This window comes from Silurus meridionalis, chromosome 29 (genome assembly GCF_014805685.1).
Source record: "Silurus meridionalis isolate SWU-2019-XX chromosome 29, ASM1480568v1, whole genome shotgun sequence".
Lineage (NCBI taxonomy): Eukaryota > Metazoa > Chordata > Actinopteri > Siluriformes > Siluridae > Silurus > Silurus meridionalis.
Window position 1 is genome coordinate 163,688 of NC_060912.1, and position 17,814 is coordinate 181,501.

The 17,814-nt window shown below is 40.9% G+C and overlaps 1 protein-coding gene and 3 non-coding genes across 5 annotated transcripts; all 4 read left to right on the plus strand.

Annotated features, from left to right (window-relative positions):
- The first annotated feature begins 473 nt into the window (after nucleotides 1–473).
- On the plus strand, nucleotides 474–545 carry trnap-ugg. The gene has a single exon. It is a non-coding gene; the product is annotated as a tRNA-Pro (tRNA).
- Nucleotides 546–2,646: 2,101 nt separating this feature from the next.
- Nucleotides 2,647–2,718, plus strand: trnap-ugg. Its single transcript has one exon. It is a non-coding gene; the product is annotated as a tRNA-Pro (tRNA).
- Nucleotides 2,719–5,058: 2,340 nt separating this feature from the next.
- Nucleotides 5,059–5,130, plus strand: trnap-ugg. Its single transcript has one exon. It is a non-coding gene; the product is annotated as a tRNA-Pro (tRNA).
- A 2,257-nt stretch (nucleotides 5,131–7,387) lies between these two features.
- Nucleotides 7,388–14,419, plus strand: zdhhc18b (zinc finger DHHC-type palmitoyltransferase 18b). Of its 2 annotated transcripts, XM_046843897.1 has the most exons (10): nucleotides 7,393–8,012; nucleotides 8,254–8,414; nucleotides 8,837–8,992; nucleotides 9,205–9,342; nucleotides 9,639–9,690; nucleotides 9,861–9,963; nucleotides 10,064–10,176; nucleotides 10,506–10,602; nucleotides 11,882–11,956; nucleotides 13,185–13,277. In XM_046843897.1, exons 1-9 carry the CDS (start codon nucleotides 7,729–7,731, stop codon nucleotides 11,921–11,923), a joined length of 1,146 nt encoding a protein of 381 aa, XP_046699853.1. In that variant the 5' UTR covers nucleotides 7,393–7,728; the 3' UTR covers nucleotides 11,924–11,956; nucleotides 13,185–13,277. The 2 variants fall into 2 exon arrangements, with proteins under 2 accessions (XP_046699852.1, XP_046699853.1); XM_046843896.1 differs by lacking the exon at nucleotides 11,882–11,956 and having other exon boundaries at nucleotides 7,388–8,012; nucleotides 13,185–14,419.
- The last annotated feature ends 3,395 nt before the right edge of the window (nucleotides 14,420–17,814 follow it).

A 17,814-nucleotide genomic window follows, 5' to 3' on the forward strand; every position in this document is an offset into this window, starting at 1 on the left:
CTTTTCTTCACTTCTCTAACACACTCTCCATTACAGGTACCTGAACTCATATATAAACCTAATATATATTGCAAAATGTTGAGTTATGTGACTAAAAGGCTCCATTGTCAAATTTGGTTTCGAGTTGATATAATGAGTGTGTAGTTTACCTTGAAGACCAGGTGTAGCAGTTTGTGCTTATGTAAATGAATACTTGTGTATTACGCCACATTTCTGTGTGTTTTGGAACTCGTTAAAAAGATTCACTCATACTGACGTCATTGACTCGATTGAATCTTATTATTTGGAATCAGAAACGGAACGACTCTCAAATGGAGCATAGATCTTATTCCCTCAGACTCTGCCCGCTGCTGCCCTCTGGTGTACAGGATCCGTCATTACCTGTCACACAGGAACATGAGACTGGAACTTCAGTGCCACGTAGACTGAGTCCTGAAGCCTAAAATAAACACCTGCAGGAGGTTCTTCCAGCCGGCTCGTTGGTCTAGGGGTATGATTCTCGCTTTGGGTGCGAGAGGTCCCGGGTTCAAATCCCGGACGAGCCCGAGTCTTTATTTTACTACCCCCTGAGACCCGGCCATTCACTTTTTTCCACTGTAGTGAAAATTAAGTTTTTACTTTTATCACTCATGCTGTGCATTTCACTCTGCTTAATCCTGTTGTTCCTAACCCTAACCCTAACCCATTTTGTACCCTTTCAAAATGACGAGCACATTTTATGAAACTAAATAAAGATAAGCATGATATTCGTAATTAAAAAAGTTTTTAAACAATATTCTTAGTTTTTTTTATATCAAATAAACATCTCAGCAACATGTGAGTAAATTCTGAGCTAAGCATATTTATTTTTAATAACAGCTTATTAATAAATGTACTCTACAGTGTTCATCAGAACATTGTACTTCTGATTATTTCACTTTTTTTGTCTTAGGCAGTTCTATGACCACGGCTGAGATTCGGTATAAAATCATTGAGGGAGATTCAGACATAGATTTGTCAGATGATGAGAGTCCAGAGAGAGAGAGTGTGAAGTTGATAAGAGGTTGAAGTGATACGAGGTGGTATCCAAATATTTTAAGACTAGTTTTGTTGGAGAACAATCCACAACGTTGCTGCCATTGTCTCATCCAGTGGTGGGCCGTGTATTTGGTACCTGGGCCTTCAGTGAGGACGTACTCGACTTAATCCACCTCTTAATACACCACTATCATGTCGAAATTATAGAAACCATTAATACAATACAAAAACACGATATAACAACACGTGCATTACAGAGAGACGTTTCACATCTGGAGGTAAAAACCATTTTACTAAAACAACAAACCCAGTTACACTCCAAACCTCTACACTACAACCACAACTGTGCACCTACAACATCTGGAGCAGTTCACAATCAATATTTGTCTAATAACATGACAAAAACATTAAAATGTAAATAAAACACAACCTAATCACCAGAGATGCAGACTCATAATGTGCAGCGCTCCCCAGAGGCTGTAATCCAGTGGTACCGCTCGTATTCACTGGTCTGGAGGTGGAGATCAAACCTTTTCCCGGGCTGAGACACGCTAGCTAGCTTCAGGGTTGGTGACCTCCTCACCATGTCTCGCTTTTCTTCACAATAGATTTTTAAATGTCTGATACCAAATTAATTTCTCTTCCTCCGTAGGTATAGAAAAGTCTAACTCAGATGTATAAACATGTGCAGAGCTACACACGTGTTTTACCAGTCGAACTCAGCTGTAACAGTTTTTCTCTGAACAACCAATCAGAGGACGGAACAATGCTGACGCTATTCTGGGCCAGTGAGCTGCTCTGTGAGGAGAATCTGAAATCTGATTGGATAAAGAAACAGAGCTGTTGGTAATATTCTCTATGGTAAAAGTCCAGCAGTACTGATTCTGAAGGCTCTAAGCAGATTAGATTCACATGGCAGCACATAGAGACTGAAATATGATTGGACAAAATAATCTTACATCCACATACACGTACTGAAGCAGTGCAGCCGAGAGAAACACTACGACATGAAGAGAATAAACTGATGGAATAAATTAATACAATTTCATGGAACAAATATTAGAATTTATATAGTAAATGTAGGTCAGTGGTTCTGATAGTGTTTAGGCCAGCAGAGAAGAATTTACTGACCCTGACCTCCCACCACTGGTCTCATCTTTATCCCTGTAGATCTCACTCACCTTCATCTATAGGGAATTTCCAATTTGCATATTTGCTAATTTCAGGTCTCGGTAGCAGCTTCACGTTGCTTTGTCGCCTTCTAGTGGTCATTTTCCAAGCAGAGCCTACAGAGATGACATCAGAATCATAATTCACTTAACAATGTCAAGACACACACACACACACACACACACACACACACACACACACACATATATATATATATATATATATATATATATATATATATATATATATATATATATATTTCTTATTATTTGGAATCAGAAACGGAACGACTCTCAAATGGAGCATAGATCTTATTCCCTCAGACTCTGCCCGCTGCTGCCCTCTGGTGTACAGGATCCGTCATTACCTGTCACACAGGAACATGAGAGAGAAACTTCAGTGCCACGTAGACTGAGTCCTGAAGCCTAAAATAGACACCTGCAGGAGGTTCTTCCAGCCGGCTCGTTGGTCTAGGGGTATGATTCTCGCTTTGGGTGCGAGAGGTCCCGGGTTCAAATCCCGGACGAGCCCGACTCCATCTTTTACTACCCCCTGAGACCCGGCCATTCACTTTTTTCCACTGTAGTGAAAATTAAGTTTTTGCTTTTATCACTCATGCTGTGCATTTCACTCTGCTTAATCCTGTTGTTCTTTAAAGAACACATTTGGCCCTTTAAAAAGATATCACATGTCAGGGGTGTGACCTTGTGAACCCCCATTTTGTACCCTTTCAAAATGACAAGCACATTTTATGAAACTAAATAAAGATAAGCATGATATTCGTAATTAAAAATGTTTTTAAACAATATTCTTAGTTTTTTTTATATCAAATAAACATCTCAGCAACATGTGAGTAAATTCTGAGCTAACATATTTATTTTTAATAACAGCTTATTAATAAATGTACTCTACAGTGTTCATCAGAACATTGTACTTCTGATTATTTCACTTTTTTTGTCTTAGGCAGTTCTATGACCACGGCTGAGATTCGGTATAAAATCATTGAGGGAGATTCAGACATAGATTTGTCAGATGATGAGAGTCCAGAGAGAGAGAGTGTGAAGTTGATCAAGTTCAAGTTCAAGTTCAATACCTTTATTTGTCCCCCAGTGGGGCAATTAGTTTTACAGCATAGGAGCACACAAACTTACAAACACAAATACACATAGTATAATAAAAAATAAAATAGATATAATGCACATTCTGATCAAATAAAAAAAAAAAAAAATGTGTAATGTGTTGATAAGAGGTTGAAGTGATACGAGGTGGTATCCAAATATTTTAAGACTAGTTTTGTTGGAGAACAATCCACAACGTTGATGCCATTGTCTCATCCAGTGGTGGGCCGTGTATTTGGTACCAGGGCCTTCAGTGAGGATGTACTCGACTTAATCCACCTCTTAATACACCACTATCATGTCGAAATTATAGAAACCATTAATACAATACAAAAACACGATATAACAACACGTGCATTACAGAGAGACGTTTCACATCTGGAGGTAAAAACCATTTTACTAAAACAACAAACCCAGTTACACTCCAAACCTCTACACTACAACCACAACTGTGCACCTACAACATCTGGAGCAGTTCAGAATCTATATTTGTCTAATAACATGACAAAAACATTAAAATGTAAATAAAACACAACCTAATCACCAGAGATGCAGACTCATAATGTGCAGCGCCCCCCAGAGGGTGTAATCCAGTGGTACCGCTCGTATTCACTGGTCTGGAAGTGGAGAACAAACCCTTTCCCGGGCTGAGACACGCTAGCTAGCTTCAGGGTTGGTGACCTCCTCACCATGTCTCGCATTTCTTCACAATAGATTTTTAAATGTCTGATACCAAATTAATTTCTCTTCCTCCGTAGGTATAGAAAAGTCTAACTCAGATGTATAAACGTGTGCAGAGCTACACACGTGTTTTACCAGTCGAACTCAGCTGTAACAGTTTTTCTCTGAACAACCAATCAGAGGACGGAACAATGCTGACGCTATTCTGGGCCAGTGAGCTGCTCTGTGAGGAGAATCTGAAATCTGATTGGATAAAGAAACAGAGCTGTTGGTAATATTCTCTATGGTAAAAGTCCAGCAGTACTGATTCTGAAGGCTCTGGAGCAGATTAGATTTACATGGCAGCACATAGAGTCTGAAATCTGATTGGACAAAATAATCTTACATCCACATACACGTACTGGAAGCAGTGCAGCCGAGAGAAACACTACGACATGAAGAGAATAAACTGATGGAATAAATTAATACAATTTCATGGAACAAATATTAGAATTTATATAGTAAATGTAGGTCAGTGGTTCTGATAGTGTTTAGGCCAGCAGAGAAGAATTTACTGACCCTGACCTCCCACCACTGGTCTCATCTTTATCCCTGTAGATCTCACTCACCTTCATCTATAGGGAATTTCCAATTTGCATATTTGCTAATTTCAGGTCTCGGTAGCAGCTTCACGTTGCTTTGTCGCCTTCTAGTGGTCATTTTCCAAGCAGAGCCTACAGAGATGACATCAGAATCATAATTCACTTAACAATGTCAAGACACACACACACACACACACACACACACACACACACACACACACACATATATATATATATATATATATATATATATATATATATATATATATATATATATATATATATATATATTTCTTATTATTTGGAATCAGAAACGGAACGACTCTCAAATGGAGCATAGATCTTATTCCCTCAGACTCTGCCCGCTGCTGCCCTCTGGTGTACAGGATCCGTCATTACCTGTCACACAGGAACATGAGAGAGAAACTTCAGTGCCACGTAGACTGAGTCCTGAAGCCTAAAATAAACACCTGCAGGAGGCTCTTCCAGCCGGCTCGTTGGTCTAGGGGTATGATTCTCGCTTTGGGTGCGAGAGGTCCCGGGTTCAAATCCCGGACGAGCCCAAGTGCTTTTAATATAGTAGTTTATAATTTACAGTGAGAGTGTGTGTGTGTGTGTGTGTGTGTATGTGGATGAGTTGTTCTGTACACGTCATTAACACTGGTAGCAAATCGTATGTTATATTCACCAAAATCTACTTTATTTTTATTAATTAATTTTTATTATTTATCATTTTTGATTCTGATTTAAGTACCCCCCCCCAAAAAAAACATAAAAATGCTGCTAAATAGATGATAAAACACTCCAGTGTTAAAAATCATTTATTTGAATAAAAAAATATACAATAAACAAATCATACAGCACACAATGTACTCTTTAATGATCAGTTCTGGTTCAGAAACACGATAAAGTCACCAAACTCACATTACCACACACACACACACACACACACACACACACACACACACACACTGATATGAGAGTTTGGTCTTTATTCCTTGAGGCTGTTGATGTAAGAGCTTGTTTGACTTGTTGGTCTGTAGCTTTACTCTGAATAAAATATTAAAATTCGCATCTCGTCACAGTGAAAATGTTCTGGTTGAACCTGCTACTGTGTAAAAACAACACTATTGAGTTCTTTCTCCAGTTCACCTGCTGTGTTTCTCCCCACAGTCGGTCCAAGCCAACTGACCTTCTCTATCTGCAGAAGGATTTCTCAAAAGTGCCTCAGATCAATTTCAAGATTAAAGTGGAACTATAAAGTTCCTACATAATAATTTCCTTTCCAAACCCATTTCACAGAAGTGCAGAGGGAAGCTCTCACTGAGGAACCTGTACACCCTGGAGGAAGATCAGAGAATAGAGACGAGTGTCCACACATTATAATGTAAAATGTTGTAAACTTATCAGTATATCTAATCTATTTGTGTTAATGACAGGTTCTGTAATGCACATTTCATTTCAGTTTGGTTTATGAGTTCCTCAGGCAGAGCTCACGTCATCTCCAAATCACTTCGCACTTCATCTCCATTTCATCTTCACATCATTTCCACATCATCTCCAAATCATCTCCAAATAATTTCCAATTCAACTAAATATCATCTGCACATCATCTCCAATTCAGCTCCACATCATTTTTCACATCAGCACCAGCTCATCTCCACGTCATCTCCAATTCAGCTCCACATCATTTTCCACATCAGCTCCAGCTCATCTCCAAGTCATCTCCAATTCAGCTTCACATCATTTTCCACATCAGCTCCAGCTCATCTCCACGTCATCTCCAATTCAGCTCCACATCATTTTCCACATCAGCTCCACATCATCTCCACGTCATCTCCACGTCATCTCCAATTCAGCTCCACATCATCTTCATAATCACTGAAAGGATCTAACATCTGACAAATGTAAACATCACACTGACTTATGATGTTGGTTTGAAAGAAGCAGATGTAGAGGACAGGAGGGTATGGAGATGGATGATCCGCTGTGGTGACCCCTAACAGGAGCGGCTAAAAGAAGAAGAAGAAGAGGATGATGATGATTTTTTAAATGCTTTATCTATTTATTTTATATTATCACACTCATTTTTAAGAATTTCTTCTGAATCTCCCAGTTAGGAGCGACCTTTAGATGCAGCTGCCAATAAGGAGATAATAACTCAAATAATCACTCTGTGGAGCATTAGAGCTTCAAAACATCAAACCTAACCTTGTGGCGGATGGTCTACAACAGCAGGATACCACAAGAATCTGCAGCTATCACCAACACAGATTCACCCAAACTGGATATGTGGTGGACATCACCTGGTCTTCTTCCAGACTTTTGCTGGTCTTTTTCCTGTTTGTAATCAGGCAGTCGTGCACTAGATATGAGGACCTTCAATCCCCAAACACTAATCAGTGATCACCACCAGATCACCAGTTCCTGCTGTTTGTTCTCAGAGTTTCTAACAGAAATTAATGCATTTCTGTGAGTTTCAAGGAGAAGGTTTATGTTCTCTTATGTTTCCTAGTTAATTCTTTTATGCTAAAATTAGTTGTGTAATTATTTATTTATGTATATTATATTATAATTATACAATTATAATACAATAGAATAGAATATAACTAATAATTATAATTATATTATGTATATAATACGAATCATCACCAGGATTACGAACCCATGCAAGAAAAGTGACGTCATCAAGCGACTTTTTGGATCTTCCCCTGAAACGAGCTAGACTATGATCATGAAATCACCCGTTTTAGATTTATGATTATGATTATGATTATGATTATTATTATTATTATTATTATTATTATTAGAAGGTCAGTGGTGTTAATGGTGAAGAAATGTTTTATATTAAATGATTTTGAAATGTGTACATCCGCGTACCGGAAGTGTATGTGTGACGTCACGACCTGGTATATGTGAGCGGTTTGGTGGTGTAGTGATCAGTGATCATTCCGCGGATGGACATGAGAACCGCATAACATGCTGGAAATCCAGTCAGCTGAAATGCTCAGCTCTTTTCTGATGTACGAGGAAACTTTTGAGGAACATTTCAAGGAACATTTTGAGGCGCATTTCCGGTCCCTTCACGCAAGAGTTGAAGCGCCAGTAGTCCGGTAGGATCCAGGAAGTGGAAGTGTTTGTTTGGGGGGAAAATAAGTCGGATGACGGTCCTCCTACCCAACCGGGAAACCATGAAAAGCTGTGAATATCAACAAATAGATCCTCATGCCCTCTCCACACCAACACCTGGACACACAGCAGCTCCTGCATCTGCGCGTCCCTGCCAGGAGAAGCAGTCCAGCAGGCTGAGGAGGAAATGGGAAGTGTTTCCGGGAAAAAACCGCTTTTATTGTGATGGTCGGATCATGGTGTCCCGTCATAGTGGTGTTCTTCCTCTCACCATGGGGCTCATCCTCATCACCAGCCTCCTGTTCTTCGTGTTTGAGTGAGTCTACACACATTTCCTCACCTTCATCACCTGATTCTTCTCACTCACCTTCACTTCTTACCTCCGACTCACAACTAACTAGAAAAAGACACACAACACTTCTCTCTCTCTCTCTCTCTCTCTCTCTCTCTCTCTCTCTGAGACATGAAGTGGAGAGTCTGATCTGAGTCCTGTTATCTCAGGAGGTTTCTGGGTCACATGGTAAGATAACCCCTATAATGCTGTGTTGTGTTTCCAGCTGTCCGTTCCTGGTGGAACATCTGACTGGCTTCATCCCAGTGATTGGAGGAGTGCTGTTTGTGTTCGTGGTCATCTCTCTCCTTCAGACCAGCTTCTCAGATCCTGGGATTCTTCCTAGAGCGACACCTGAGGAAGCGGCCGACATCGAGAAACAGATCGGTGAGGAGACTTCACCTTCGTTCTGTCCGATTCTGAGTGATAAGTATAATAATCTAGCAGGGTTTCATGTCTGGCACAGAGATCACGTGGCACAGAGATCACGTGGCACAGAGATCACGTGACACTGTAGAAGGTGAAAAGCTTTTTATGGAATCACGTGTTACAGCACTGTAAATTATCATCAGGAAAACAAACAACACTACACAGAAGTGAGGGTAAATCTGATTTGTTAGATTAGATGTTATTAGACTTTCCCAAAATAGTTAAGCAGTCTTCCTTTTTTCTATTTTAATTTATTTATAAAAACATGAAAGTAAAAACATGCAGAATCTGAAGAAAAGCACGTTACAGAAGCAGCATGTGGGGTTTCAGATCGAATGCTGTAATCATTTTGATTAGAACTCTGCTGTTCTGCTGTACAGAAAACCCAAACGGCTGCACCTCGTCCTATCGTCCTCCTCCTCGCACCAAGGAGGTCGTTATCAACCAGCAGGTCGTTAAGCTGAAGTACTGCTTCACCTGTAAGATCTTCCGGCCGCCGCGGACTTCCCACTGCAGCCTATGTGACAACTGTGTGGGTGAGTTTAGACGGAACATTGTGGAGACTCTCCGCTCTGGAGCGCTGATGCTGGGAATCTTTTCACTGGTCAACCTATTTGGTCTGATTCAGTGATCGGACCTTATTCAGGTTTTTCCGAATAAATAAATCAGAAATTTTAGACTCACTGTTAGAGGTCATGACCTGATTTTCATAATATGATCAAACCTGTTTGTGTTTTATGTTTTTCAGAGCGGTTTGATCATCACTGCCCCTGGGTCGGAAACTGTGTGGGAAAACGCAACTATCGCTTCTTCTACATGTTCATCGTCTCGCTGTCCTTCCTCACTGCCTTCATCTTCGGCTGTGTGACCACACACCTGGCTCTCAGTATGTGTGTGTGTGTGTGTGTGTGTGTGTGTGTGTGTGTGTGTGTGTGTGTGTGTGTGTGTGTGTGTGTGTGTGTGTGTGTAGGAGTATTCAGCTCAGTGTGGCTCCCGTTCCATCACATGTTTCTGGTTCTAAGAGAACAGTCTGAAGAAACCAGAGTTTCTCTCCTTATTTTATTTCATAATGACTTTAAATTGCTGCTCTTATTCAGAGTCAGAGAATCCCCCTTCCTGTCTGTTCATGTTTATTAAAGACCTGATTATGACTCAGTTATGATGAAATATATTGTTTTTCAGGGTCACAGGGAGGAAACGGCTTGGTTTCGGCTCTCCAGGCGAGTCCTGCCAGATATCCTTTTGGCTTTTACCTCTGTTTTTGCTGTAGTTTCCCGTCTGCAGTTTTTTTGGTTATGATTGCAATTAGCAGCTTCTATTTTTACTCTGCTAATAATGAAGTGTGTAAAAGGGCATGGGTATAAACTCGGTGTAATCTGGATTTCTCCTTTACTTCTTCTGCACTGCTTTAGAGCTGGTGGTTTGCTTCTTTTCAGTTTGGTCAATTTTAGGCCTCTCAGGTTTCCATACGTACCTGGTTGCTGCTAATCTCACCACAAACGAGGACGTGAGTATGGAACATTAGATATTAATAATAAAACTCACATCACGCTCTGTAATTCAGCTTTAATGTCCTGTAATGGTGACGATCACTGAATCTTTTCCAGATTAAAGGTTCTTGGTCAGGGAAGAGTGGGAATGAGGAAACTGGGAATCCTTACACTCAGAACAACATTTTGAAGAACTGCTGCTCGGTGCTGTGTGGGCCCATGCCTCCCAGGTGAGAGTCTGACCTCCTGACATGGACACCTTTAATGATATGTACTTAAAATTGTACTTTTAACAGTGAACACTAACATGGGAAGTGATGCGGTGTGTGTGTGTGTGTGTGTGTGTGTGTGTGTGTGTGTGTGTGTGAGAGAGACACCCGAGAAACATGAATAAATGCTCCCAGTGAAAATCCATCAACACTGAATGGAAAAAACAAACTTTATTCTTCTGATCAGGACTGTACCATGTGAAAGTAGATGTTTTCCACTGTATGGAATCACATTGGTATTCTGAACCACACCCCTGTGTAACATCTGAAACTCTTTCTCCTTGTCCCAGTTTAATAGATAGAAGAGGCTTTGTGTCATCGGAGGACGTCGTCCACGCTGGTCCCACGGTGGTCGGGTTTCCCGCCGCAAAAACTGACATCAACATGGTAGGACATGTGTGTGTGTCAGGTCATGTTCCTGTTCCCATTTAACCCTTCAACAAAGTCCTCCTCACATTCAGAGCCAGTCTACAGCCTGATCACACACCTGCCCCAAACCCAGCATCTCCACCTTCCTGGATCAATCGACTTCATGATTAGTTTCGTGTTTGTGCAGGTGAAATCCTGCTCCTCTTCCACACGCCTCAGAGCGATGAGGAACAGCAGGCTTGACTCGCTCGCTCTCACCTCCTTCTTAAGTATCTTGACTTGATGCCATGTGACTCAGGACTTTGTAGTTTGTAATGAAAGAGGATCTGAAACCGTCTGTGGTTGTATTTATGGGAAATCTCTGAAGTAGAACTGATGATGAAGACGGATTAGAACTGTGCAGGAAGTGCAGCAGTGCAGCTGAGATCATCACAGTGCACAAAACTGGGGTTACAAAAGAGTTTAAATCAGTACAAATATAAATATATATAATTTCTCAGAACATGTTTACGTCTTTGCTCAGGGGTTTTTACACTCCCTGGTTTGTTGTTTCACTCGATGCTGCTGCTTCTTCTTTGGGTTCCTCAGTCACTGTTAAACATTAATGCAGTATTATTATAAATTATTATCTGACCAGTTCACAGAAGTCCCACTGTTTACAGTTCAGGAGCATTAAATCCACAGTACTGTAACACTATCTGCCCCTTTTCCCCTCAGATCTACTGAAATACTGCCAATAATACACACTGCTACTGACTGCTTATTCTCTTTAATGCTAATAAGAATCAGTATCAGTTTCCTGTTTACACTTTGATCGAGTACTAATGAGGAGAGTGTAATAGACATGTTTAGCTCCTGATGTTACTGAGATCCACCAGAATGCCTAAGGTGAGACGAGAGAATGTGTAGAGAGGAGACGGAAGGTTGTTTTGCGTATTGTACTGTATTTATGAGAATATGATTTTCTGCAAAACAAAATATCCAGTGTGTTTTATAAACTATTTTTTTACGTCTTTCTATTTATCGGATGGGTCCTGCTGTTTATTTGTCTTTTTTATCTACATTTCACAAATGTTAAATAAACTTTATTAAAAACTGATTGATGCTGTGCATGCAGGTGTGTGTGTGTGTGTGTGTGTGGTGACAGTGTGCAGGTGTGTGTGTGTGTGTGAGTGACAGTGTGCAGGTGTGTGTGTGCGCGCAGGTGTGTTTTGTTAAGTTGGTAATATAGCAGCCTCTTGGCGTGGAGCTGTTTCTGTGCCGTGGTGCTGAAATGTGATTGTGGGTGCATGTTTAGGAGGATGAGTGTCGGGACTTTGCTCTGTCCTGTGCCAGTTGATGAATGACTTGGGATCAGCAGTGGGATGGGGAGGTCAGTAAGATGCATGGCTGGGAAATGCATGCTGCCTGGCTAAACATCACAAGCAGCAGAATTAAATACACACACACACACACACACACACACACACACACTTGAAGCAGGTCATGGCATCAGATCTCAGCACAACTTTCTGCTCATGGTGTGTAGATGCAGCAGTTCGGCTGCTCAGTGTGTGATGGGGAATGTGAGATGCTGCATAAGATTCATATTTTTAAACTCAAAATTTCCAACTTGTAAAATGTTTTTAATATATACAGTGTATATATATATATATATATATATATATATATATATATATATATATATATATATATATATATATATATATATATATATATATATATATATTTTTTTTTTGTTCTCAAATGAGCTGCTTTTATTGGCTTTAGAATCTAATGAATGATGATTTGTAGGTGTTTATTTTAGTTGACTTCTTTTAGTTTTATTGGTCAGTGCAGTTTTCTGTCTCAGGTTTCCTGAAGTATCATCAGGACCTGCTGTATGTACAGTGTGATGTGATGAGTGTCTCTGTGTCCAGGAGCAAACAGTCCTGATGTCATGAAATTAAAATTTCTTCAAGCTGCTTCACGTGCAGAGTGCGTCTCAGTCAGCTCCCTCTTTCAGTAATCAGCACAATGATCAGGGAATCGATCACCTTCAGGTCCGTCTCAATCTCTGATCCTTCCAATGGACTGAAATGTTCACATCCTGAAAATACCACAAACTCCAGGGAGCCCCAGGACCTTTTAGAGAATGAGGTCTCGTATTTCCTGAAGCCTCTCGGCTTAAAAAACTGGTGATCTCTCAAAGCATGAATATGTGGTCATGTGACCAGAAATTCCTCCTTCTCTTGATGGGTAGTGAGGCAGGGTTCTCCTGATCTTCTGTTTACCAGATACTGAATCACACCGGGGGAGCTGATTCAGATGAACCCACACTGCACCTGCCTGAGCTTTCTCTCCATATTACTCTTCACCTGCATGAGTTCTTTTCTTACCCTTGCTTGTTTGTTGTTTGTGTGACTGTTTGTCTCTTGTGTCCTCAAATGCTTCCACTTTCATTCTGTCCATGTGGAGATTTTCATCACCACCTTTTTTCCCCTCTTTTCCCCCTTTCTCTCCACACAGTTGCCTTTGTTGTTTTCTATCGATTCCGTCTCTTCTTTGCTTCTTTCCTGATTTCCTTTTTTCTTTGCATTTATTCTTTATCTTTCTGTCAGGAAACTGAAGGCAGGCTGGACACCTCCACTTGTTCACCGCACCATTCCAGCCCCTGTCCTCAAAACAAGTCCCAAGCTTTGGTCGCTCTGCCCACCATCACTCCTGCTCATGCTCCGGTTCCTGTTCCTGTGCAGACGAAGGTCTCGAAGGTCCGGAAGACGCCTCCCCATCGACACCATCGCAAGGGGACACGGACCTTCTCACAAGCATACATCACTGCTTCCAGCACCAGGGGCGAAGAACCTTCGTCACATGAGAAGCCCAACCCATTACATTCAAAATCTTCTTCTCAGCATTGATCATCTGCTCAGAGAAAAGAAAACTGATTATTCTTTACAGAACAATTGAAATGATCTTTAAGGGCTTCATGCTTCAACTTCACAGTTTTGAGGGCTGATGGAAAACCTGCAGGTCAGATGTTTTCACAGATCAACAGCTATAAGAAAGACGCTGCTTTGTGATGAAGGTAATAATGGAATGCGTGGATTTGGATCTGTGGATAGGATCATCTACTTAAAAGTTTGTTTTTCTGATGTCAAATATCAGAAGGCCACAAAAACCCTGTTCATGAGATCAGTAACTGAGGCTACTGAGAAACATGGACACGGCATAAACTGGGTAACGTCTAAAACGTAACTACTTGGTCACTTACACAAACAAACTGCAGATCTTCACAATCAAAAGACGAAACACAACGTCAACTTTTACCTCAAAAAACATCAGGACTGTGACAGACGTTCACAAACATCTCTCAGATTCATCACATCTCCTGTTTGAGTTCATGACGTGTGAGTCGCATCAGGAACGTGGAAATTTATTTAAACAGCAATAATTTATGATCAATTCATGTGTTGTATGAACTCTGGGATCCATGTATCTGCTCTTTGGATTTGTTATGTATACAAGCGTGCATGCTGAGAAAAACATCGCTCGCACTGCATGGTTTTTCATGGTTTAAAAAAAGTCTGATCACAGCTACAGTCTCCATTATTCTCCATAATGAAGTGTTCAGAGATCTGCACAGCAGGTCATGTGATTCCGCTTCCTCTCGTTTCATATCATTTCACTTCGATATGAACTGTATGGATATGAGGAAAGCGTGTGGCTTAGATATTATAATCCAGGTACGCTTTATTAATATGCACTTTTGTCAGGGAAATTCTGGGAGCAGAAGGTTGATGTTTGCCTGCTTTTAACTTTTTGCGATATTTGCACAAATAAATTCACTGGACAACTTGTGTGTATCAGTAACTTCACCAAACTCGCAGCAAAAAAGTGCCTTTAGTGTTGTGTATTATGTTCTAGATATGTGGCACCAAAGCATACCAGGTGGAATCCAAAGGTTTGGAGACTGGTAACACGTCAACTGATGGCAATACACAGTCACAGGGAGCACCGACCTTCATAAGTCAGTGTGCCAAAAGACATCGTCCTGTTTACATCAGGAGCAGTGCAGCGTCTGCTGTTCTGACCACGTGCGTTACCACGTCATCGAGCTCTTCTCACACAAGTCTCTCAGCGGAAACAACACAATCTAACTTACACACCCACCAGATTTGGCTCCTGCAGACTTCGCCCTCTTCCTGAAGATGAAGATCCGGTGTGAATCACAGACGCTCACCCACGCTACAAAATAAACCAAGACTTCGAGGACACTTTCCAGAAGATCACTGGGGGCACTGGATTGCTGTGCAGGGGGAATATTTTGAAGCTGATGGTGTGGAAATGTAGATAAAGTGCTTGTAAACAGCAAGTCTCTAAACTTTATTGTATCACTTCGTACCTGCTTTAATTTGATATGTTTTTCACATCTAAAATGACATTTTAATGCGATTAAAGCCACAGTCAGGGAATTTGAGTTTGTTAAAAGCAGTTGGAGGACGTTGTTGGTTCTTTATCTTTTCATAGGCACTTTGTAGGACCAACCTGCATGTGACATCACCTGAAAGGTTTCACTAACATGCCCTTTACCCTTTTCTTTGGCTGCATTATTGTAAGAACATTTCAGTTGAATGTGATCCAGTCTTAAACACAGTGAATAATTAATAGTGTTTTTGTTCAGAACTGTGCTACTGTAAACACCTGAGACCGAATCTCAGGTGAACCTCTGAACACTATTCGTCCAATGCCAATGATCTAAAACGCAGCTACACGGCTTGTGTTCAGAACTTTCCACCTAGTTTATATAAGTTCAGAACTGGTTTCCAGTAACAGTAAACCCTGCTTGGTGGAACCAGGAGGAACCAGCATTGTATTTCACATCTACACTGCTCACATCCCATCAGTCTCCTGGTCAGATCAGTGTTAGTCTGCCTGCCACTAGATGGCGATAATTACACTCAAATCACAGTCAGGTGAACTTCTATATTCTCAGTAAAACAGTTACATTCACTCTTATGAAGTGTCTTTATTTTTCTTTCTCACAATCTTTACATATAAATGATTCTATTTATCAAGATGTTTTTATTATGTGTGTGCGATGGTGATTAAGGATTAGCATTTTCAGTGAGAAGAACATCTGTAATGCCCTCAGTGGATGTGGGTGGAAACTTTTCCCTCACCAAGTGACAGTTCCTGAAGATGAACTACCCCTAAAATGTGTCTTTCCCTCTGTCTGTAATGAACCATGAATTGCCCAAGATGTCCTTAGTGTCAAGCCATGTTCTTTCCTCAGCACCAACGCTCTCTCCATCCATTACACCGTGGTCCAAAAACATCTGTTTTCTCCATCACTATGAGTCAAGCAGCATCCTGATGAGGGAAATATGCAACTGTGGGTAAAGCTCAGAACATCTCTTTGGAATCTCAGGTGGCTCTTTGGACATGTGCTACTTAAGTTTGTCCACCATCTTTATCCATTTGTTAGCTTCTAGTTTCTTTGGTGGTTTCTCCGAACCACAGGAATCATGGTGGTTTATTGTGTAGAATGCATTAAATTGCTGTGATCTCTGGAGGACTTTATTCCTCTTCAGATAATTAGGATTTCCTTTAGGAAGTGACCTCACAGGAGTCATCATGGAGATGAATTATCTGATGAATTGTTCTTTGTTTTAGAAACAATCGGTAGTGCTTTGGTTCTTCTGGGTTATAGTCATGTTACTGCACCCAGCTGAGATGTTTCTCTCCTTCTCAGGATGTACTTTAGAAACCTGACAGATTGTTGGAGAAATTCACATTTTTGAGCACATTTGTAACGAGGTTTCTCCAGAACTTGATTAATGTGGTTAGGAGATTGTTCTTGGTGTAGACTACAGCACACTGTTCAGGAATTCATGTAGTGCTTCATTAGGAAAAACTCGGAACACAGAAGGAGCATTATCCAGACCAGCAGTCATGAGTAAATATCTCAGCTAGTAATGTGGAAGATCTTCCATTTGACTCATTCCTGGATGACATGTTGATGTTCTCACATTGTGAATGTTAAAGTCTCTCTCACCTCTTCATAGACTGAAATACCTGTACTGTGGAATTATAGCGTGGTGGCTTCAGAGTGAGATAAGTGGAATTCAGAAGAAGAACCTCAGGGTAAGTGCAAAGTGAAGAATTGCATGTGGTCTTCAGAGTTAACAGATAATGAAACACTTTATTCAGTGCTGATAATTGAAGGGGGTTCGATTACTTTGGGTAGGTTTTGCTCTCGCACGTCTCTTATTCTCATGTCTCTCAGTTCTCACTCTGAGACGAGTCTGGACATGCCCTTAAACTCTTCTCTTAGTGTCTCTCTGCTGTGACTGATCATCAGGGGATCCAAGACCTGCTTTGGGTTTAATTCAAACCTGATCCCTTTCACCTTTCTCTTCTCCTTTATGGTCTGGGTTTTTAAAACACTATAACAAGAGGAGCAACGACATGTTCAGGACATGAGCCTGATCTTTAGAAAATAAACCCAAAAGCAGTGTGATCGAGTCTCCAGACATACTTTGTTCTTCAGTCATATCAGTTTACTTCATGGAGCTTAAATCTGACCATGAACTTCTAAGCAAAACTCTACATGTGTAATCATGAAGGAACAGCACTCATCATTGTTTATAGCGCACACACACACACACACCCCTGCAGGTCACTAGATTCTGGTCATTGTCAGGACAGAAGAGAAGATGTGGAGGTCCTACCTACAACCAGACCATGTGAGAGTTCCTCTGCATGACCAGCAAGTTCTCTTTTACTTTATATGATTTATCATTATTAGCTCAGTGTGAGATGTTCCACTGCTGCCATGTTCCTTAACCCAGGACTGAAGCTCCATTCAGTGATCACGGACGTGATTAATCTTCCCTGCACCTGTAGGCTATGAGTTTGGTACACCTGGATTTGGGGGATTCGATCTCATTCTTGAACTGTTTCAGGTTTCTTAATGCAGGATTTGACAGTTACAGTCTCGTTTGTTTCTAATGAAATGTACTGGAGATCAGGGTTGTAGATGAACTGTAGGTGTGTTGAGGTTCACAGCTCGGAGTAGAGCAGGTTATACAGGATGCTGGATGTGCAGGAATTTGTGGAACCATGTGGAACTGATTGTGTTGCACAGTTGCTGCACATTAAAAAGCTGCACATGCCAAAGAGGTTTGATTGGGTTGCACTCCAGGTATTAGAGGCCACAGAAGCAATGAATGTTCTTACTAGAACCAT